This window comes from Hetaerina americana, unplaced genomic scaffold (genome assembly GCF_022747635.1).
Source record: "Hetaerina americana unplaced genomic scaffold, ioHetAmer1.1.p SCAF_14, whole genome shotgun sequence".
In the NCBI taxonomy this organism is placed as follows: domain Eukaryota; kingdom Metazoa; phylum Arthropoda; class Insecta; order Odonata; family Calopterygidae; genus Hetaerina; species Hetaerina americana.
Genome location: NW_027286514.1, coordinates 4,259,511 through 4,283,306, shown reverse-complemented (window position 1 = coordinate 4,283,306; position 23,796 = coordinate 4,259,511). Strand labels below are relative to the sequence as shown.

Sequence of the window (23,796 nt, the reverse complement as noted above, 5' to 3'; positions counted from 1 at the left end):
TACACAACTCTATGACACAATTTATATTCATCCACATGGTTATAATGTAAACTATGTAAATTAGTTGTATTTATAACTTTGTGGCTGAGATACTTTATTTAATCGACCATAAATACATGGGCTTGAGAGACCACAAACTTTATCCCGCTATCGACACTTTATCAAAAATAATTAAGTCGCTGCGGAGCATAGTGCTTGAGGGTATTATTCCTCATAATAATCTTTTTCGGTCTTTTTAACACCTCTCTGGAAAATCTCTAAAATGCTCAAGTATCAGAAAAACTCAGAAAACGAGCCAAAAAAGATTTAGCACTTGCTGTGAAGTCCTACATAGAACTTCGATGGTACGTACATCCAAATATTTACCCTCCACGCCATTCTATTCCGGGTAATTATTGTAAAAAAAATCTTAGTTTTATGCTAAAAGAGAAAAGATAAGCCCCTTTTACTTACTCGTGCCCTGGTGCTCCAGTTAACTGCGTCGATTTGACAGAGGTGGGGCGAGGGAGACGGTATGTTGGCTATGAAGCCAGTTCCTTCTGGAATATAACAAGCTTGTTTCGCATAGTGAAAGTAGATCCCTTACTAAAATTTGGCATTCGCTTTGGGGCCAAAATTGTCCCTCATGGCAGACTGAAGACAATCCGATAAAACGAACAAGTATATTGCCGTACAAGTTGGCCGGAAATGATGAGCTCGAATGCTACAAAGTTTGCCGGTATTGCATAGCCTTGCTTTCTTGACTTTGACATGTTCCGTAAAAGCATCGCCATGGTTGAATATATGGCCATACTTAGTACTAAGAGTATTGCATTGGTATTTACTGTGCCTACTTTAAGGCTTTAATTCATTAACGTAATTATTCATAGTATCAGACTTCGACTGTACTCAAGCAATTTAAACATTCAATATTTCTAGATATTTAAGGTTAATTAATATTTCACCGTACAGCAGTTTCAAATAATGCTGAATTAGTGCACGGCGTAACTATTTACCATGTTAAAAATGCAAAATAGCCCCAGGCACTTAAAGCGCTTTGCTTTCTATTGACGTCCTTATTACTGATTCCGTGTTCGAGTACCAATCGCATCCATGCATTCGAACTGGCAGCGATTTGTTTTGCCTGTTATCCAACAATATTTATTGAATTTGTAACATTTATCTTTTGGTGCACCTCTCTTCTCACTTGCAGATTTACTCTTCTTGATGTAGGAATAAGCAGGCTTGTGAAATAGCAACTAAACACGGTTCACATAAATGAAAGGAAATACGACTTTAAAATAAATATGTTTCCCTTTGAAAACAGGAATTGAGAATAACTAGGTATATTTATTTCATTAATACCCAATTTAAATTCTATATAATAAAATTGAAGCGGGAGTAGACCAAAAGAGGCGTGTCTGCCTATGGAGCCGAAGGTCGCTGGTTCGATTCCCGTAATAGGCGAAACCATTTTTCAACTAAGAAAAAGTTAATGGTATTTCGGAACGAGGCAACAAGGTATACTATATAGACTCCCCCCGAAATGTTCATTGACTGCCCGAACGGGCATAGCTACCCTGAACCCACGGTGAGAGGCGGCAGCATTAGGCACTGGTGGTCGAGTGGGTCGGCCCGGCATCAGCTGCCACAGCTGCGGCCGAGAGCGAAGTTTACGGCGTCGGCCGCAGTACTGCGATGAGGAAGGCAAGGGGAAATCGCCACATTATTCTCCCTAGAATATTCAGTCTTACCTTCATTTAGAGAAGAATATAGTGGCTGCAGTAAGCCAATCCTGGGATTGAATTACTGATGCTGCTAATTAAATATTCTTCATCAATGTAGCTCTAGCCAAACCGTAAAAAAGCAACAGAACTAATTTCTTTAAAAAGGAACGCAAAAATTAGGAACTCACAGACTGAAAACAGAAACGATTTTCATCTACTCTTCGACTAATTGATCGACATCCTAGATAAATTGATGTTCCTGTCCAATAGATATTCATTGAGCCCTTTAGAATTGCTCGAGAAATCGCAAAGAAATGAGAAACGTTTCATTTTGTCAAATATACAGCTTTTTAACGGTGGATTTTTAATTGGGACAACGAATTTAAAAATTATCAACGGAGAAGAAGACTCCACTTTATTCATATCTTTGTGACTTTTGTAAAACAGTAATACATTTTAACTTTAACACCCCATCACTTCTCTGTGCGTATAACAGATTTTGGCGTCAGGAGTTTCGTTGTTTACAAGTGAAAGCGTAACAGGTAAATAAATACATTTATGGACATGAATTCCGACTTAACCAAAATTTTATACTGCTAGATAAAAAAGACTGCCCAATATTCATTTCTGAAACTGGTTTATATAAAATGTAACGTAATACAGGGTACACAATAAAAGCATGCAATGCGCGAGTGTGACGCGAATATCTATGGCAGCGTGGTAAAACTGGTCGGGAAATGTGGTGGGGGATCTGCCCTTTCAACGCAGCCGGTCGCCAGTTTGCTCCGAGCAGTCTACGCGGAAAGTTGTGCCTTCGCGTGAAGTGTTTTTTTCGACTTTTTAGCATGGCGCGATGGAGCTTTCGCTTGAACAGCGATGCGCCATCCAGTTTTGCGTGCAGCTTGGAAATAATGTAACCGAAACATTCCAGATACTTCAAGAGGCCTCCGAGGATGACCGCATTTCAAGGGCATAGTCCAAGAGTTGGCACAAGGCGCTCAAGGAGGGCCTGGAGGATGTCGCCGACAAACCCCGTTCTGGACGCCCAACAACGGTCAGAACCGACGAAAACGTGAATCATGTGCACGACGTTTTATGTTCCGACCGTCGATGGAACATCCAGCAAATTACAGACACCCGACACATGTCCACACATGCGGTACATGGGATAGTGACCGAGGATCTGGAAAAACGCTAGGTCTGCCCGAAGCTTGTGCCGAAAGTGGTGCCAGAAGACCAGAAAGAACTTTGAGTTTCGCGCTGTCAAGAATTGCTGGGTTTTATTCAAAATGAGCAGGACCTTTTCAACCCTGTCGTACCCTGAGACGAACCCTGGATGTTTGAGTACGGTCCATAATCGAAAAGGCTGAGGAGCGAGTGGTACACAAAATCATCCCCCCGCCCCAATAAAGCGCGAAATAGGAAGTCTAGCATCAAAATGATACTCTTTGTCTTCTTTGACGTCCGAAGAATTGTCCATTTTGAGTTTGCGCCATAGGGAGAAACTGTCAACTTGGCCTTTCACTTTTAGGTACTCAAGAGATTGAAACGCCGGGTCACGCGCCTGAGGTCAGACATAACAAACTCGGTTAAGCTCCACCATGACAATACTGGGGGCATTGTCATACATGTAAATATATTCATGACAATTACATTGGAAATTCCAACTTCCAATTGCTGAACAAGAAGTAAGATTTATGTGACTTATAAGCACGTATGTTAATCGTTTTAAGTTTCTTTGCATAATAATATAGCTCCTTTATTGTGAAGTGCTCAAAACCTCAATCAAAATATTTCCGGCCGTTAAATGTAAAAAGGTCGAGCACGAGAGATGACATTGAGCAACGCGTCGCACAGAAATGGATTCAAAGCATTATTCTTGTGAAGCGAACACCATTACTATATCTATTCGTTAAATCAATGACTTTTTTTGTCTATTGCAGGTTAAAACACGAATTACACGGATTAAGTACAAATAGAGTTACCTCTTTCTCAACCATGTAATGTGTGGATGCATTAAATCTACCCACCATCACACCCCAATATGACAAAAACTGCGAGCATTTAATTAAAAGGATTGTCCGAAAAAATGGAAGGCGGAATCTTGACACATCCCTTTTTTTCCATAACCTCCGAAAGGAAAGAAAAACAACAGAATGATTTAAATTGATGCCCATCAGGTTGACAGGTAGTCTACCCACTAAAGAAAAACGTCGAGGGCTGATGACTGGGACGTCAAAACCTTTTTAAAGCCTTGGGAGAGAGGGAAAGGGCGAGAGAGTTAGACGAAGGGAGAAAGAGGGCGAAAGAGAGGGAGAGAGAAAAATGGAGAAAGAGAGTAGAAACATAGGCGAAAGTAAATCGGAAGAAGAAAAGACTGGAAAAATAACAAATACGAGGGGCTTCCAAAGAAAGGAATCCATTTGCCCTACCTCCACTCCAGGGCTTTCCACACAAAAAGGACGGAATACTGAGAGAAAGAGAGGGTGGGCAAAGATGGAAATGGGACGCAAAACGGGTCAAAATGAAAATTGAGTGGGAAAATGAAAGAAAGTATGGGGAGAAAATCTGTCTTTCGCACGTTCTTTCTTGCTTTCACTCCGAAAAATAGCAGGTGGTACGCTCCTCCAGAAAGAGGAGCAAGGGTTTCTGCCTTAACAAGCAGACGAAGCAAGGGTGTCTCCCTTAAGTAACAACTATTAAGGCTGTTTTGGTTGAAGAGAGAGGTTTGGGACAGGAGAACGAGAGCGCCCCCCGTTAAGGGGTAAAATGGTCCGAAAAAATATTGTTTATTTTTTCCTCTCCAACTCCTTAAGGAAGAGACAGACGGTATCAAAGGGCCTTCCGTCAGTTGAGATAGGTCTGATCGATACGCATGTATTCGCAGGTTTTCGGGCGCCCTGGAGAATAATTTTCGGAAAAATCAACATAAGCGGTGTACGGAGGACAGCAAAGAAAACTCCGGAGGGGAGAGAAGGCCGCTCGTGCTACCAGGGGCGAGGTTGCCACCACCCAAAATAAACATCCTACGAATTAAAGATGGCTTTTCCGGGAAATCATATTTAAAACTTTTAAATACACTTTTCAATGCATAATTTACGATTTTTGCCATTTTAAGTAAATAAATTCGCGGTTTTAGAATATTTTGGCTAAAATCAGTTGTTCCGGCAAAAAGAATCTTTTGGCTAAAATCAGTCGTTAAAGCAAAATGATTCTATAGTCGAGAGTTTATTTATTTAAAATGGTAATATTTTTCAGTTATACAAAATACAGTGAATTTAAAAATTGAAAATATTACTTTCCGGAAAGCTATCTACATTTCACTGGGTGTTTACTTTGGGCGATGGGAATTTCTTATATTCTAAAACAAAGACTTTATTTTTTCTTGTTTGTAGATGGAAATTGAGTTAATTATTGAGGGCCAAAAGTTTAATTTATTGAAAAATATAATTTAAGGGCCAATTTCTGGTTTCCTACTCCACAGTGAAGACGAACTCAGGCAGAAATATTGAGTAATAAGTAGAATTTTCCAAAAATAGTTTATAAGGCTACGGCGTTTGGCTATAGTTGCTTTCTGTTATTATTCAGCCCACGATGACAATAGGAAATATTTGGATATAGAATTGGATTCCCCTTCTTTATTCCCTCTGCTCGGTAATTAAAACATGAATAAACCCTTTGAAGGTTGCTCAAAAATTGAATCACTTTCGACTATACCTTTTAATTGATATGGCAATTAATACCTAATTTTCTCTCTTTTAACCGTAGCAGTAAGCAATAAGTTGCGTATCAAAGGGGTTGACTGACGTTTGAGTTACTTGTTTAGCTACATTAAAATAGTTATTGAATGTTCCATAACGACTTTATTCGTCCTTTCGACGACATTAGTAATCGAATAGTCTACCAGCACCAAGCATTTAAATACTTAGCGCATGAATTCCAATTCTAATGTAAAATACTGCAACGTCTTGTAAGAGAGTATCTTATTCTCCACTTTGAAAATTCCATCTCAAACTCTATTTCACATTCATTCAATATTATTTCACAATTTCTGATTCAAACGAAAATATCTGAGATGTTAATCAGAAAGGTAGAACTGATAAATATTACGGTTTTGCTAAATTTGTTTTCGACCGCATGATAAAAAACAAACCTACAAGCTACCGCGGTGCACCTCATGCATGTTGACTACATATTTATATTGGACTATAAAAAATTGTCAAAATTTATGATATTTGGAAACAAATAAGTTATTTCCGGGCATTTAGATTTTATAAGGAGCTGAAGAAGTTACAATATATTAATATACTCATTTTTCCTTCAACCGTTCATTCTCTCACCATTCAACCAAATTATCAATTTCTTCTTTTACATTACATACGCAGCAATATTATACCCCAATAGGATCCTTCGGTATTTACCAACCTCACATGCGCGTAACTTTTTCCCACATAAGATAATCCATATATCTTTGCCGCTATTTCCGATTTCTCATCACGTGATATGAACTACCCAGACCCTATACAATGTCTTGGATTACCTATGAGTTTCCAATTCAATATTCCCTTATTTTTGGATAGTAAAAACATACGCTTTCATCGATGTTAAGTCATATACGCATAACCGAAGAGGAGTCGAAGAATACTCGCTAGGAATTTGACAATGTCATATAAGAAGTATCCACGATGAACAAAATGGTCTAACCAACTTTTCTAAAAAATATTTCTATTTAGACCAATTACGTTGCATGCCCCATAATCCCATTTTCCCGAAATAATACCCATTGCCTCCAAAATTAACTCTTTGATATCATGCATGCTGCATCGATCGCCCTTCTCAAGTTTTAGATTGCGTTGCATTTTACCAATACTATTATGATATAAGTACTGCTCCGTAATTTAACTTTTAATTGAACAGGCCACTTTGTATGCATGAATGATAATGAGTAGAGCGAAAACTTAATGAGCTGATGCTTTCAGATTTGCATTAAAATAAATACGTAGATATATTAATTACTCTTAATCGTTACTTTTCCGTCTTACATAGAAACCAATTTTGCTGAAGTAAAAAAGAATGGGTTTACTGCCATGTAAAACAAGCAAAACTCTTTCCGAGAAAGCTAGAACAGATACTTTATAAACTTCGGTATTCCACTGTTACGCGATTAATTCCACACACGCCTTGGCAATCGGCCATTAGAAAACCTTTTTCCTAGAAAGCCAAAACTTGTTTATAAACTCGCTTATACTCGTATACCCTTATCGTCCAATTTGGCTAGAGGCCAAATAACAGATTTATTCCTCGGAGCGTAAAATTTTGCATTGAAATTCACCAACCGCCGACCCTCTTCTCTAGCGGATCGTTCGGTCATCAATCATAAGAGGCAAGGTCAAAATGACATAATATTGCACACCGATGGCGAACTGTGGCCAATTACCTCCAAACGACGTCACTGACCCATGGACCAAGTTTTCCCCGATTCAGGTTAATTAAAACATGGCACATAGTCAGCTGGGCTGCCATACTTCGCGATCAATTGACAATAGAGGAGACAAAATGATGCCTAGAAGCGGGTAGGTGCCCTCGCTTTTTATCTCAGGAACTACATAGAGTGAGCTTTTGTTATCAAACACCTTGTGCATCAGCTTCTAAATAAAAATTTGAAGTATTTGGGAATGTTTTGAACTTTATCGTAAAATGTACTATTCTCTCTAGAGAGGAAAATTATTCCAAACATTTGCCTCTCTGCTACGTATTTTGGATTATTTAAAAAAATATATAGAAACGCTTTGCGCATCCGAAGTATCGAAGGTAAACCTCAAATGGTAAATTGGTTAACCCTCGATTTATTATATTTAAGGTTAACACACTAAACCAACATATTTTTAGTGATTTTCAGTAAATAAATGGCTTTCCAGACTTCATTAGCTTAGCCATAAAGTCAAAATTTAGTCTCGTATCGTTATTCCATACGGGTTGGTTTCTCTCTGCACATGTGACTAGCAAAATAGTTTCTTTTTTACAGAGTAGAGAATATGGAACTGAGAGATTGAATTTGAGACATGCGTGAAGCTCAAGAAGAGTTAAGGTCAACTAATTATAAATGTTTATTTATAATCAATATTATAAATAACCATTTTCTTCGGCTTATGCTGCCCTTACAACTTCTCATTTCTCAGGGCAAACGATTTCCACCACCCCTTGCTTCGAAGACAGTTTTTTAGATATTTTCCAGCACAAGCCACCAGTGAACTTCATGAACACGTGGTCGAATCATTTCCACTTAGCATTCGCACGTTTCAGCGAGGTCCCACTCCCAACACCCCGGGTATGAGACAATGCGTGGGCACAGAGTAGACTCTGCACTCCACACTCCATAAGAGGCGCGGGCTTATAGAAGACAGCGGACGGGAACGCAGAGAGAGGGAGACAAGTGTGAGAGCGGCTCTTTCTCCCGGAGCAATTTCACACCCTCAAAAATCCGCCAATGCTCGGCTTTCCCGCCGTCCCCTCTCCCCCCGCGCCGGCACCACGCCCCCTCCACACCGCCCCCCACCCCGGCCCCTCGTGAGCCGCGGCTCCATCCCGTTTTCACCGCGAGCACTTTAAAAGCGACCGAGATAAATGGAAGATGAGAGGCATAGGAGCGCACCCATGAATCAAGATGTAAAAAGGCGAGGGAGGGTATTAGGTCACTCAGGTGTTGCCGTGAGTGAATTTATGGCGCCCATTTGCGAAATATTCCCTTCCACTCCTCTCAACGATTCCGGATGCAACCCCAGCGGCCGGATTTACATTAACCTACTTACGCTGGGTGTTATTATTTCCCTGGCGTCCTTCCCTTTGGAAAACGAGGATTAACAAATAAATTAATGCAATATGGAATTTCATTCGGGCTGCGAGCCCTGCTTAATTACGCGTGAACCTACTCGCGCGTCCAATTGCCGTTTATTTAACTTTTGCTCGTGCTCTTTCGCCAACTTGTGTGAGTGAGGTGGCTGTGAATAGGATGGGTGGTCGGTTCGCCCCGGCGGCCATTTTTCGAAAAATTATTAATCGGGAGTAGACACGGCCCAGGCGGGATTCCAATTTCTAACACCCTTAGGCTTTCTCCCGGGTGCTTGATTCGCTCAGCTATTCACGAATACATTTCATCCACCATTAGCCACTCACGTCTCAGTAGATTGTGCCCAAGACCGACTAAAAAATTAGAATTAGGAATTTAAAGTAGGCGGTCATATTCTTCTAAGTGAATTTAGCAAGCGAATCTAACTTTTGATGATTGCTTCTTTCAGAGACGATTGAAGAGACAAGCGGGACTCAAATTGAGCGGGATGGATTTTTGGAAAAAGAGGAAATTCTTTCCCAACGTATCATGCATCAGGGATACGAAATTGAAAGTGCAGAGTCGATTAAATACATAGGTATTACCCTCACTCACGACCTCTCCTGGATGGAAAACATGCAAGAAATATGTGGACAAAATAACAAAAAAATGCGTTTTATTAGAAGAGTAGTGGCGAGACGTGATGAAAGGATCAGGAGAAAAAATTTCTTGCGCTCGCTAGACCTCATTTAGAATATGCGGCTAGTATATGGGATCCTCGCGAATGCATATTGATTGCCAAATTGATTCGCGGGCAGCGTAGAGGAGGTAGATTTGTTGAACGTTGTTATGATAAACTTAGTAGCGTGTCCAAAGATTATTAGAAGAACTTTGTTGGGGTTCACTCACGAAGCGAAGATTAAGCTAACCATTATTTCTCTTACTTAAATGGAAGGACGTCTCTTCAGCAATTATGCTAAAAATGTTTTATTACCTCCATCTTAATACGGTAAGAGAGATCATGTCAAAAAAATTAGAGGGATTTTTTTGTGAAACAGATAATTTTAAGACGACATCTCTCCGACAAAAGATCGGGGATCAGAATAACCTTGACCGACCCCGCCAAGGTGGAAAAGTATTTTGGGTCAGGAGTGGTTTGGTGGGTAAATCAACCCCTGCCTCACATTCTGGTGTCTGCTGGTGGGGTACTATACAATATAAAAAATATAACGTGAGCACCTCACGGTGGTGCATATTGCCACGCTTGGGCGGAAATCTCGAAAGCTGCAGTAACATATTTGATTAAGGGAAAAACTGATCACTACTGGGGCTCCTGGATAAAGTTAGAGAGCGGGATTTGAATCTAGAAAATTTAACCAGTATTTTAATTTAGTACCTTGTGAGCAACGCATTTCCTCAAAGAGCGCAGAAGAAATATTTTTGTGTGCACGAATCTACGAGTGCCATGCGGAGCGCACAGATGTCAGCTGGAGAATTCCAGTTAAAACCTGAGTGATTCTTCTGGACAATTACATATAACTTCCAAGGTTTGAGTTGTTCTGGTTAAAAAACCGCCTGTTCTGCTTAATGAATACCATCTTACTTTTTTGCCTTGGCTGCGAAAGGAGAATTTTTTAAGTCCATAGTGTGTGTAGTTAACAAGTCATTCAATTTGCTGCGGAATGCCCTCTCACGCATCGTTTAAAGTATGAAAAATATTGCACATATTTCAATTCGCATCCCGCTGGCATTGAAATATTTGGAACGGATAACGTAGCTACGGGTAGGCTAAAATTCCGCCGAAGACGTGAACCAACGTTTAGTCTTAGGACCATAACGGAGACCTTTTCATGAATCCATGAATGTAAACTTCAAACTTTGCACAATGCCCATTTTTCAGCATTACATTCACGAGGGAGATGGGAATTGGGTAATAATTACTATAAATCACATCCTATGACTGGAAACCACGAAAGCAAAGTATGTCAAATTTAAAATAATGATTACCGATTTCAGTTAATTGAGATAAAATCGACCTTAGAAATGACTGGGTATTGGAATTTTCACGCGGTATGTGATTGATTGTCATGCAATGGGTTTTTTCGCCGCTTTCATTACAACATGCTGCTGGGGTTTCCAAAAAGGCTGAAAACCATTAATCACTTTACGATGATAAAAAGCATTGACACGGAATCTTAATTGAAAACCTCGGAGGCATACTATAACGGGATCCTGTGGTCAGTTAATTTATTCTACAAGTTCGATTACTATGGTGATAAAACAGACTAAGCAAGGTTAATTAAAATAAAACAATTCAATGACGCCATTACTAACGTGACAAAACTACTTAAGTTTACGCATGAATTATGACCAACCCAATAAACACTTTCGCCAACTCTCAAGTTTTGTTTGAAATTTCATCCCTACTTATGACAAATAAGAATGATTTCCTGATGTTTTCTATAATTTTCTCTACACAAAATATCTGAGTCATTAGCTCAGTTATTTCTCATGCACTCCCTACTTATTTTTTGTTTCGTAGCGCATTATTACACCATAAGACAGAAGAGTGACATAATGCTTAAAGCATTTCGCAGGTTATAGGCAAAGAAGCAATTTGTTACTGTAATTTCCATTGCAGTATTGCGTGTATCAATTCTGTCACGTATTCACAATTTAACTTCAGAAGATCTACCAAAAACGTTTTGGAGGGTCTCTTATTCGAAAAGACCTGCAAGAGCTCTCAATTTTTACCATACCTTACTTGCCTTCATTAGCTCTGGGATGGAATCACTAGACTCGAATTGGATCACTGCGCCGTCATTCGGAGTGGAATTACTGCAATTTGATAGAAATTAATCAGAGAAATTGTTAAATACTCTGGCGATCTAGGACTAATCTTCGTACATGATCCACGCATACGATTTAGCCATCCCGCGTACATATTAATGGTTTCATAATGGAAAGTTTACACGGGTAAGGACATGGTACCTTTCAAACCACCGCTAAGGTGCGTGGCAGGGCGTGCTCAAGTTAAAACCAGGCTACTTTTGACTCATAATACTTTTCCCCTATGACGCGATCGGACAACCTAATTCTGATCGTTTATTGTTCGTGAGAAAAATTTCTTCTTATATTCATATGTTCTACACTTGATCTTTACATTTTATTGTAATTAAATTATGTTGTACGCTTTTCATTTTATCATAACAACGTTTAAAAAATCTGGCTCATCTATGCTACACGCGATCTAACTGGCCAATCAATCAACTTCGTGAGGATCCCATACCCTAGCAGAGAATTCTAAATGAGGCCCAACCAGCGAAAGATAACATCGCACTTCACCCTTCTCGTAAAATTTCTCCAATAATCTTTTAATAAATCTTCATTTTTAGTTACATTGTCCATATATTTCCGGTGCATGTTTCACCCAGGAGAAATGATGGGTTATGTTAATGCCTACATGTAAGTATTTAATCGAGTCTAAACTTATTATTTCGGTGTTTCTGATTCAGTAGGTGCTCGGGAGGAAATTTCCCTTTTTCCAAAAATTCATCACTATACACTTGATTAGTTTAAAACCAATCGTCAAGTGTCGCAACAGCGTAGCATTTACAGGTCATCTGCTTAAGCTTACTGATCCTCAAGATTACGGATATCTCTTTGAACAACTGGATCGTTGATAAATTAAAGTTCTTAATAGTGACCACAATGTTAATGTCGTTAACGAAATAATACATAAAAGAGGCCCGATAGCACTTTTCTGGTAACACTGGAGTGACATCTACTTCATTAGACGTAACACCATCTATGACTGACTACTCTTCGTGACTGACCATTCAAAAAGTCTTTCATTCAGTACAAGATATTTTTGTCTATGCCACATGCTTCTAGCTATGCGAGTAGTTTGCTAGTAGTGAGCTTTTTTGCTATCCAAAAAATCCGTGTCCATTGCTCTTTTCCAATTCCGCGTTCTACGATACCGAAAACCTTTTATTTATAATATCAAACATTTTACAATTTACCTCACAAGCACATATTAGGGAATCTTGAACTGCGTAAGTTATTCTATGATAGTGAACTCTCAACAGGTTGGTAATTTATTTATTTATAGATCTAACTAAAAATAATAGTAACAATTTTCACCTGTTTTTGTATTATTATAATCAGTAATGGATTATTTTACGGAGTCTTTTCAATCATGATTGATGATAACCCCCTTAATACTGTCCCCACACCATTTTCCTCGAACGGATTTTATAGAGCATCATTTCATGAATTCGCATACAAACGCTCCGGATCCAAAACGAGAGGGATTGATTCTCGAATTAATATATCAGCTTTGTTTATATCTCCGCAATGAAATTACTTTGCAAGAATTTAATCTCGCGCGAGTGCATGACGCCACGAGACCTTCATGGTGACACGGCGCCAGGGGGACGGATTAAAAGAAAGGTCGCGGGATCGATGGTGACAGGAAACGGATTAAGATTTCGGACCGGCAAGAGGCGCTCCGCAATATCCGCTCAAATTTCGACCCGGATTGGGCGAAACTCGTGCAGTCATCCACCCCTGTTCCACACCGCAACCTCATCCACCCCCCCCCCCCTGCCTAGGGCGGGAAGGCCCCCGAACTTGCTTCCCCTTGCGGTTCGCCTCCATTTAACCCCCATTCGCAGCTCAGCCCGAATCCCACCCTCCCCCTCTGCCCCGCCAATCCCTCTGAATCTTCAGTCCCGTGAGCCACGTCGCCTCGGGGACGGCCCCCGCTCGATCACCGCGGCAATTCTGCATGACTCCGGGGAATAACAACGGAAACGACACGATCGCCATAGCAATGCTTGCTCTAGACCTTAGGTGTCGCGCCATTTTCCAAAATGTTGCCGCGAGTGCTCGAATCTATTTCGACTGGCCTAGCAACCTGAGCCTTCCGGAGGGCACTTCAAAGGACAAAATCGCCGCTGCATTGGTAGTAAGAAACAATAGTAGAATAGTTAAATGTAAGCATAAATTTCTCCCTTTTGCTTTCCAGGTCGGCATGAACTGTCTTACTATGGCGGCGATCTAACGGGTAGCTGTTTGATGATCAATTTTACTTCCTTCTATTTATTATACCTGGGAGCTTCTGCAGTGGGTCGCATTTGTGCTTTTTTAAAAGTTTCAATCAAATTTGTAAATATGTGTGCATTAGCATTCACGCCTTTTCTTGGAATTTGAGGGAATGTTTTATCCTCCTTCCATCAGCCCTTAAAACATCTTCCCTCTACCCCCTCCCTTACTCTTTCAACCTAGGTCTTGCACCCCCTGTTACACGCTTTTGGGTGGATCACGGGTTATTAGTATGGATGTGGAAATGAATTGCTCACTTTCACTTCAGTCGTTTACTTCAAGGCAGACACGTGTTCTCCCCGACTCCAAACAAGTCATATGGCTTGAATAATCTTTTTAAGTACATTAACGCGCATTAGACTCTAAATTTATACGTCACCTTGATTTAATATTAAAATAGATTTGATCATTGGAGACTATGAAATGGTAATTTGCATTGTAGTCATTCCAACAACAACGTCGTTCATTAAATTCTACTGAAAGGCGTCAGTTTCAATTCCGCTTCCAATGGGTTATTTATTCTATTAAAAAAGTTAACAATTGTCTAAACTATAAAAAAATTCAATTACCCATAACCAGCGTGAGAAATTCTCTAAAAGTGTGTACTGAGTGATTGAAATTCATGTTTTATAAGAAGATAAATTTTCAACGCTACTTAAAATGTTAAACTTTTTCCAAAGGTACTTTGAAATATTTCAACCGCTAACGTTTATAATCTTTAATAAGATTATATTTGTTCTCTAAAAATGAAAGGTACGTCTAACCTACTAACTTGGCTTACCCATCCCACGAGCGAGGGTCTGGGAAGCGCAAAACCTCACTTCATATTATTAGCTCTCCCAAACGAAAACTTAAACCCTTATAACCACTTTTAAATGAGCGCAAGTTGCGGCAAAAGAATGGAAATGATTATTTTGAAATGTCATACTCAGAGTTTTCAAATGAAGTAGATTCGACCTGAACTGTAGCTGTAAGGTTTTCATTACAGATAAAAAATAACTGCTATCGTTTATTTCCAGCGATGTTGTGATTTAAGTTAACAAATAAGAGTAGGCTATTTTTATTCATACATGCATACAAGGTACCCAAGGGAAGCCACCACTAGGGTGTTTGGCAGGAGGGTTCATGCCAACGATATCACTGAACTGATATTCAACATGGAATTGAAGCCTTTAAAAGACATATTTTTTTCTAAGTTTTCGTGTCAACCGCTAGGAAGGTAATCGGATTCTGCAAAACGAATTTGTTATTCTTTTCGAAGAGTAAATTCGGCACAATGTAGTTGCAGATAATCGCGCGATCCCATGAGTCAATAGCTCTTCACGAGTCGTCCACCTCCGCCCGTCGTCCTCTCATCCACATCCATTTTACACCCACACTAGGCGCCAACAGTCGCCCACCCACCCACCGTCTCCCGCCCCCCAAAACCCACTCGCTCCATCTTCACGTCACACCACCCCCTACTACCCCCTTCCCACTCTATCTCTACGGGATGACGTCACTCGCGCTCAAGGAGGGAAATGAGACCGGGGCGAGGGGGAGGAGGAGGAGGGGAGTGGGATGTGGGAGAGGCACCACACGGTTGGGAGGGGGGAGGGCAAGGGGAAGGCGGCAGCTTCCCAGCCGACGCATAAGCTCGTTTAGGAACGGCTGAGGCATTACCGCGGGACCAGTCCCTCGACAGTAATTATCTCGGAGAACGCGATATTTAATCGAGAAATGAGTCCCAAGTTGGTGGCCGATAACTTCATTAGGGTGGAAGTGGGCGCGCGAGGGGGGGGGGGAGTCTGGTCGGGAGAGTGGGGCGAGGAATAAGCCGGCCGGCGGGGATGAAGTCGCTCGCGGGGGGATGGGGTTCATAGGAGGAGGATGGGAGGTGGCAGGGGAAGAGGAGGTTGCCCCCCTCCTAATGCCCCGTGAAATCCTAGGACCCGCATTTCCAGTCGCTCCGTCACACGCATCGCAAGAGTTTCCTCGTTTTCATGATTACCCCCCCCCCCCCCCTTGTGGTCACGTCGTCGCTCTGTATAATTAATACCAACGCTTCATATCAAATGTCCTTCCGCGGTTCTCGTTTTCTCTAATAAAAAAATGGACCATCGAAAGGGATATCTCCCAAAGACAGTCGTTCGAAAGTTGTCAAAGAAAAGGCATTGGCTCCTCTAAATTTTAATTTATTATTAGATTTATTTTTAACCATTTTGATCGACCATTTTCAACATTTCCACCAAATTTTTAATGTGTTTGAGGTTGACATGGTAGAGAAATGAATAGTCTTACTTTAATATTATGACAATTAGCATGCAAAATATGATAATATTTCATAAACCTGAACGAAATTTAATTGATGAAAGGGTTGTACATCATTTTAAATAATTATTTAGCTTCACAATCCGTTTTACTTTAAATCAATGACTTCCGGAATATCACTAAGTATCAAACATCTTCAATTTCCGGGTTTCAGCTGCATGGGTCAAATTGGAAAGGAAGCTACAAGCTGTATTTCACTTCCGCAGCACAAGGTGTCGTCACATTAATGGAAAATTCCTCTTATGTTTTTTAACACAAACATTTTCGCGATATTGTCAAGTTTCAGTCTATTTTCCACATTTAGACAGCTATGAAATGTTTTGGCAGTCGTTAGCGTGGATTTGCCTCCTGCAAAGAAATGAAACGGCTTTGTGACAAACCATTCAACATAGTCGAATGCCGTAAACGGAAGCTGATATATTTTCAGTGAGATGTGAGGAATCCATATGAAATGATTTTTAGGTCCCAATACCGTTCTCAATCCCTCCATCGAGATTTATTCTTCATTGCACATGCAAATTGGTTCTTAGGATAATTATATACCTAAAAAACAGAGGTTTTCGATATAATTTAACGCTTCCAACGACCATTGAGAGACAATTCACACCGAAAAACTTGCTAATGAAAAGAAAACCACTTCTCCAAAACTGCAAATTACACAACCCTTGTCCCCAACTAATTCTTATCATATTTTGTGTGATTATTAACATTTATCCTTCCCTTTCGACTGTATTTAACATTGATTTTTTCTTCAACTCATCATTTGATGAGGTCTATACCGTGAATCGCTCAGCTAACCGCGCTAGGGCGCACGGCGCCCTAGTCTTGCCTATTGGTCTCACTTCCCCCTGGCCCAAGAGCCCTTTCATTTCTTATCATTCCATTGTGCAACTTTCCTCCTTCCTTATCCATAATTTCAGAAGAAAATAACGGGGATCATTTCCCGTAACCCTCCTCAGTGGTGTTCCCAACGCCACGGAGTTAATTAAGACGGCCGCTCCGTGTGGGCATTAAAAGCCACCATACAGAAGTGAAGGCACCAAAAGAATCATTTTCCATCTAAATCCTATCCTTCAAACAATCTGGCAAAGATTATACAACGTATCAGATAAAATGTGTCGTAAAACTAAATACATAAAACGTATTGTTAAACGCACTTCTAGGTCGTCATGGGAAGGCTTCAGGTGATGCTGCATGGGAAAGTGGACGGCATTGTCAACATTTGCGAACTAACAAATACGGAAAAGCAAAAAACGGGAAAAAAAATGTTAAAAGTGCAGAATTTCGATCAAAAAGTGAAAACCAAAATATAAAAAAATATTAAGAACCGATCTCTTTAAAATAAAGATGGTTGCATAAATGATAACCTTTTTGCACGTAGATATGAATGCTGAATGAATGGATCCCCATGTATCCCCAGGGGCCCAGTTGGGATTCCCAGGGACATGAACACATCCCTGAGCCCCGAGGAAACTGGTGTTCCGCCGATTCTCATCAGGCTCACCCGGCCCGCAGATCATTAAATACGTACGCACAAGTGGAGACGATTACGGTCACACGCCACCGATTTGAATTTGAAAAGAAAGTGATCCATTTCTAAGCGTTTGGCTGATAATCTATTACACTAAATCCTAAATCGGAAAGATGCGATTATGACTGTGAAACAAACATATTTATAATATGATGGAAAAATACTTCAATTACGGTTTGGAAAGTAGTTTGTTAAATAAAGGTGCTACAGCTTCAGTCAGTTGATTTAAATTCTTCACGGAATGCCACTATCCTAGATATTACGTTTTGAAAAAAAATAAATATCGAACAAATTAACAAAGTTTTTTTACCTCCGGAGTAACTTTTTATGAAATTACTCAACGTATTTAAAATGAAAGAAGTAACTTGGCAATTCCACGCGAACTTTATTAAAATACCACCTAGGTTACGACGTTGGACCTCATCATCAGGTATGATGACGTCCAAAGTTAAACTTAGGTCCTATTCTAATAAGGTTCGTGTGGAACTACCAAGTCACTTCTTTCATTTTTAAAACTTAACAAAACATTGGTCAATTATTAAATCAAATATGTACCCATTTAATTAGTCAAATAATTTAATAATTTGATTTACAATTGATAAAAGATGAACAATATTCTTACTCACCACATCCTTCCTACCAAACGACATGAAGTCTCCTCCTCACCTTCCAACCCACGACAGGATAGCCGCTATCAAAGTCACGTGGAAATCTCGCAGAGAAAATGTTGCCATTGACGAAGATTCATGTCCTTGAATGGCCGCAGTATTATCTCCTACGGAAATGGAAAGGAAACGGGACAAGACTCACATTAAAACTTGTGCAAGCATAAATTACACGATTAATTTACATTGTATTTCGTAGCCTAAATTAAGCTTTTGATTCTTCACATCTTAAGGATTACAATAAAATATACAAGACATTTTTCAAGAAAATAATGTGGTATTGGAGAGGATAATAGAAAATAACAGGGGGGAAACCAATAAATATTAGAATAGAAGACAATTTGGACATATTTGATCACCCTTGACAAGATGATCGAGTTGACAAATGAGCACCTCTATCGGGGACTCAATGATGGGGTGAAGAGTGATAACAGGCATTTAAATAAATTTAATCAAAAGTTTATTAAAATTATGAGTTTCGTAATGATTAAGTATGAAATTGGAATATACATAATAAATTACAAGTAATTTTCCCATAGGCTACTAGAAATAAAATCAAATGCTGCTCCATTAAAACTTCTCTAAATTTGATATAAAAATATATTTTTTATTACTAAAATCAATATGCTGAGTATTTAATATCTATGGTAATTCATTAATTCGATAAATAATTAAATGAAAAAGGGCTAAAAATCAGGTAACACTTAATTTAAAAAATCAACATTAGTCCTATCAAATCCGTATGATTAATAAATTTCTCTTGCCTCTATTTAAAACCAGACTTTTGTGATATTAATGTACGTAAAACTTCTGTATACTGAATTTTTAAAAATCACAGGATGATCGATAGTAAAATTTTTCCAAAATAACATTAAAACACTTGAGCTTAAACTTCAATCCCGAAATCAGCAACTGCTGAATCTCCAGGACATGAGTTATATTTTCCTCTATTTTTATAGGAAAGCAAAACTGTATAAAATTCTGTCCCATCGAATACAGACAAAAAAGTTAAAAAAAGACTTTAAAATGCCTTCCCTATTTAAAATTCGACGGCATTTTCGCACTTCACCGCACAAAATATACAGTTCTGATCTGCTGATTAATAAAGATAATGAAGGGATTCATATGAGGTCCTTATTACCCTGTTGATAGGGAAGAGGCCTCTCTTGGTCTTCGATCATCAAGAGAATATCAGTGAGTTTGAAATATTTCAATGCTTAGTTATTGCAATCCAATTGCAATACAATTCTTTCTCCCCGGAATTTTATGCCAATTGTAGTCTGGTGTGTAATCACTCTCTGTCACACACCCTAGCGGTGGCTTGCAGGGTAACATGAATGAATTAATCTTTCTCCAAAGCTTTGAAGTATCGGTGAAAAAGATTATGGAATGGATAAAGTCGATGTAAAAATAAAGATGGATATTAAATAATGATAATTTCCCTTTGTCTGGTGCGTAGCGTAATAGGAAAATATATTTTGAGTGCACATAATTAGAAATGTCAGGTTTCGGTAATAGTTCTCAGCTGCACACTCTATGTCATTAAGTGACCTACACCTAAAATATCAGCAATCGTAGAAATATATGTTTCGGGTTAACTCTGGAGTAATGATTGTAATAAGGCGTCTTTATCGGGGCGAAATTGAGTACTAACAGTCCCCTCGCCCCTCTAATGCCTTTTATCAACATCTATCTACGCCTACGTAATACCCCAAATACCACTTGAAGGGAGTGTGGCGGGGAATGCTAGGGCACCAGCCATGCATTTACACACACTATACCATTACACAGACATTAGTTCGAACATTAGTTATTCACACGAATGAAGCTTTTTACCCTCAAAAATATTCAATAACAGGATATATTCAAATCATTCGTTAAAAACGGTATGAAGATGACTCTATCTACGCCTCATCTAAAAATGCATGCAGGATACCAACAAAATATAAACACTACCGATATTAATTATCGCCTTCGTGTCCGCGATCATATCTATTTTGATTTCTGATAGCGCATAGAAAAAACGTCATTTTTAAGCCATCTAATCAACTAGTCATCACTCTGATTTTACGTACGTCATCTGATCTACCGTAGAAATTCGGGGCCAGTAGTTTGTTCTTACCATCCCCGGGTAAGTGGCTTGCCTCAAATTATTGAGTAAATATAACCCAGATTGTATCCCACGCCCAAATAGTGGCCCCCATTCTAATTCTTTCAACAGCGTGGTGACACTGCTACGTCGTTCATAGCCACTTTTCACAAACCAACTACTCTACGTCACACTCGATCTAGTTCCTAAACTAATCCTATCTCACGAGGATCCCACATACCCACAGCGTACTCTAGGTGGGGCCTATTTCCCAGGAATCCTTAACCCTTAAAGGGAAGGGATGATGGAAAGCACTAGGGAAATGAGAAAAATTCCAGGAAGAGCTTTGTACAACCATTTTGCAGTGCTCCAATTTAGCAAATTTAACCAAACTAAGTTCTATTTTTTGTACTATTAAAATACAAAAAACACTTTTATTCAGTGTTTATTTACAAACGACTGGTTTCATTGCTAAAGGCAAAATCATCAGGTACAAAAAGTTTCAAATCCAGAGTACATTTCCCCTTCATATTCCATGTTTTTAAAGAAATAAAATACGTCAAAAACCGGTCCGGTCAAATCACCTTTTCAGCTATGAAATTTCTCGCATGCACCGCTTTTCGGCAGATCAACCGGAAACAATAAACAACTGCTTTAATTAATAATAAAAATTAATTATAAAATGTTTGCCAATTGCTCCTTTGAATGGGGATGGTTAGGGTACAAAAGATCTGATCAATGCTAAAGAAGTTAAAGGGCCCTTCATCCTTTATGAGCTGGCCCCGGGATCGCTTTCCCAGGCAGGCAGGAGGGAGCGGCGGGGCCAAGAGGGGCGAAGGTGGGGGCCAAATGCAACCCTCACGCTCGGCGAGCCATCGCCCTGATTACGCGACAACAACTTCGTAGGAAAATCACTCCAAGCGGAGATATTCCAAGCAGAACGACCGCGGATAAACTAGGAGTTAACATCGCGGCTGCGTGGGAGCGAGTCAGTTTAAAGCACGCAGGCATAAAAATTAAAGATAAGACCTTAGAGATGAGATACCGCGTCGCGGCCATCCCGATTAAATTAATCTATTTGCCTGGTATTAATTACACAAAGGGCCCCGGACACAAGGGAATGGAGAATGGGCCATAAGGTGAATCCGAGCGGTATGATCGGCTTGAGGGACGCGACGGGAGTGGCGCACCGACGGCTGAAAGGGCAGAATGGTAACCATGGTCTCTCTAGGAAATGGGAGGTGAAAAAAAGGGCGCGAGGAGGGTGGGTTGATGACGTTATTAGATAGGAAGCGTGTGAAGGGCCTTATCAGATTGGGTAGAGATGCGGGGAAACGATGTTTAAAGAACGCTGATCAGCGAACACCGAAATCTCGTTAAAGAAGGCTCACACGCGCACGCATCCACACTCTCTCCCCCCATGCCGTTCTTGTCGGCCATATTCCAAATGCCATCTAACCTAGGTTAAATACCAAATTTAGTTTATTTATTTACAAAATTTTCGCACCAATATTATAAAGCTATATTCCTTCATAGCGCACTCGTATATTCCCCTTGCATGTGTGCCCCTTAAAAGGTTTGAGATTAGATTTCTCAGCTACTTGTTAGTCGAGAGTAACTAATTCCGCCACGCATATTTTTTTAAATGTCAAATTACCCCTTCCATTCCGTCCTACAGTTCATTTTATGCATTCTAAAACAATTCATTATAATATTATATTGATTTTTCTCTTCTCCAGCACAAAATATTACCTAATTGGATTTAAATTGCATTAATTAAAAAAGGATTGTCTTTTGTCACTTTAAGGGTACTTGAATGATATTCAATGGGATTGAAAGTAGCCCTATCCTGATAACATGCCGGATGCCTTTTAAAAAATTAATGCAATGAATACTTTCATTTAGGGTGAGGTAAAAAACTGCACAATCTGCAGCGTGAATGCTCAACCAATTTTTTACAATTATTTTAACGAACAATTATGTGACCAAAGATATCATGATTTTCTTGATAAATAACCAACCAGGATTTATTTCATTTCTTATGTACCCTGGCTTTATAATGTTTTGAATAAAAAATTGAACTGTGTTTCACATAGTGTAAGTTTTAGATGTGTGAAGGTATCGGCCAATTATGTTCCCTTTGTCTGGAAAGAAAGCCCCAGAATATACAATGTCATATTTGAGGATTTCAAGATGTCGCGCTTTAAGACTGTATTCTGACTTCACTCCAAATATTTCTCCATTCCACCTTTGTAGACTGGCAGCAGCGAATTTCCAAGCATGACAAACTGAAGCTGTGGTCAAAATTAAGGAATACGAGCATTGGCATTGGGTACGGTGTCTTCAACAACCGCTATTAATATCGGAGTTAGAGTTTCTCCTGTATCTTTATTTATTTTGATGAAATTGCGCCCCTACGTTTTTTTCTGAGCTTATTCTGTAAAACATAGACAATATGGGCTTTTGAAAAGTTCCTTTGGCTGGGTAACCTATTTGAGAGTTAAAATTAGGACGATGGTCTTATGGACTTTGCCATTTCTTCAGATTTCGCTCTGCTATCATATGAATGATAAATTGTTTCCAGAATGATTACCGTTTTTCCTTAAGTGCATTATTTTTCACTCTTTTCAATGTTTTATGAGTTTTCCTTTGGATTATTTCTTAGATAGCTTTGTTTAGCTGTCCATACTGTTTAAAAAATATTTGTTCCGCAATTTTTTCCTGCTTTACAACAGTGCTTCCCTTTCATCATAATGCATTGATTTTTTACTATCGTGTATCTCATTCTATGAATATCAACTCATATCAGGATTATTAATATGATAAGAATAATTTAACGTAATTGTCTATGTGGACGTTATTTTTGAGTCAAGGTTGCAAATGCCTCCACATAATTTCATAAATGTAATTATCTAAGACAGGTTAATTTAAAACATAAAATATATTACTACCTCTTTGATTTGGAGATTTAATTACTTATTCAAGGGAGTGTTCACTTTGATGCCAAAAATACAGCTAAAGAAATGCCAATTGTCTCCTCAATGTTTCCCGGATACAATGTATCTATTTATCCAATTAACTGACAGTAAAGTAATACCACATTATGATTAACAAAATGATATATAGTCTTATATTTTATATTATAGTATAGCTGTGTTTATAGATAGTAGGGCGTCAATCAACTGTAAGACGCATTTACCTGAGTTGAGGGAGCGTAAATATGAATAGCACCTATATGTATGTGATTCTATATAAATAAATACAAACAAACAAAAACTTGTTTTCGAATATTTGGTGGTAAAAGCCACCTTTCTCAAGGAAGAGAAGGAAGTAACTCACAGAAGTTGCACACATACACACATTCCCTATTGTTGAGAGAATATATCTAAGAAAAAAATTAAGATATAACAGAGTAAACATTTCTACGCCTAGTATTCAAATAATTCATTTGTAAACGTGAAATAACATGGTATAAAACATGTACTGCATGAAGATTTAGTCTATATTAAAGCAGTATTTAATTAGATTATTAATTTTTATTCCTCACATTCTAAATCATA

The 23,796-nt window shown here is 39.2% G+C and overlaps 1 protein-coding gene across 1 annotated transcript in view; it reads right to left on the bottom strand.

Moving 5' to 3' along the window:
* LOC139686389 (igLON family member 5-like) overlaps positions 1-23,796 on the bottom strand; it is a 534,172-nt gene that overhangs the window by 60,298 nt on the left and 450,078 nt on the right. The window contains exon 8 of the mRNA XM_071583582.1: positions 18,109-18,257. Coding sequence (XP_071439683.1) covers positions 18,145-18,257 — 113 coding nt within the window. The 3' untranslated portion in view covers positions 18,109-18,144. The remainder of the gene's footprint in view (positions 1-18,108; positions 18,258-23,796) is intronic.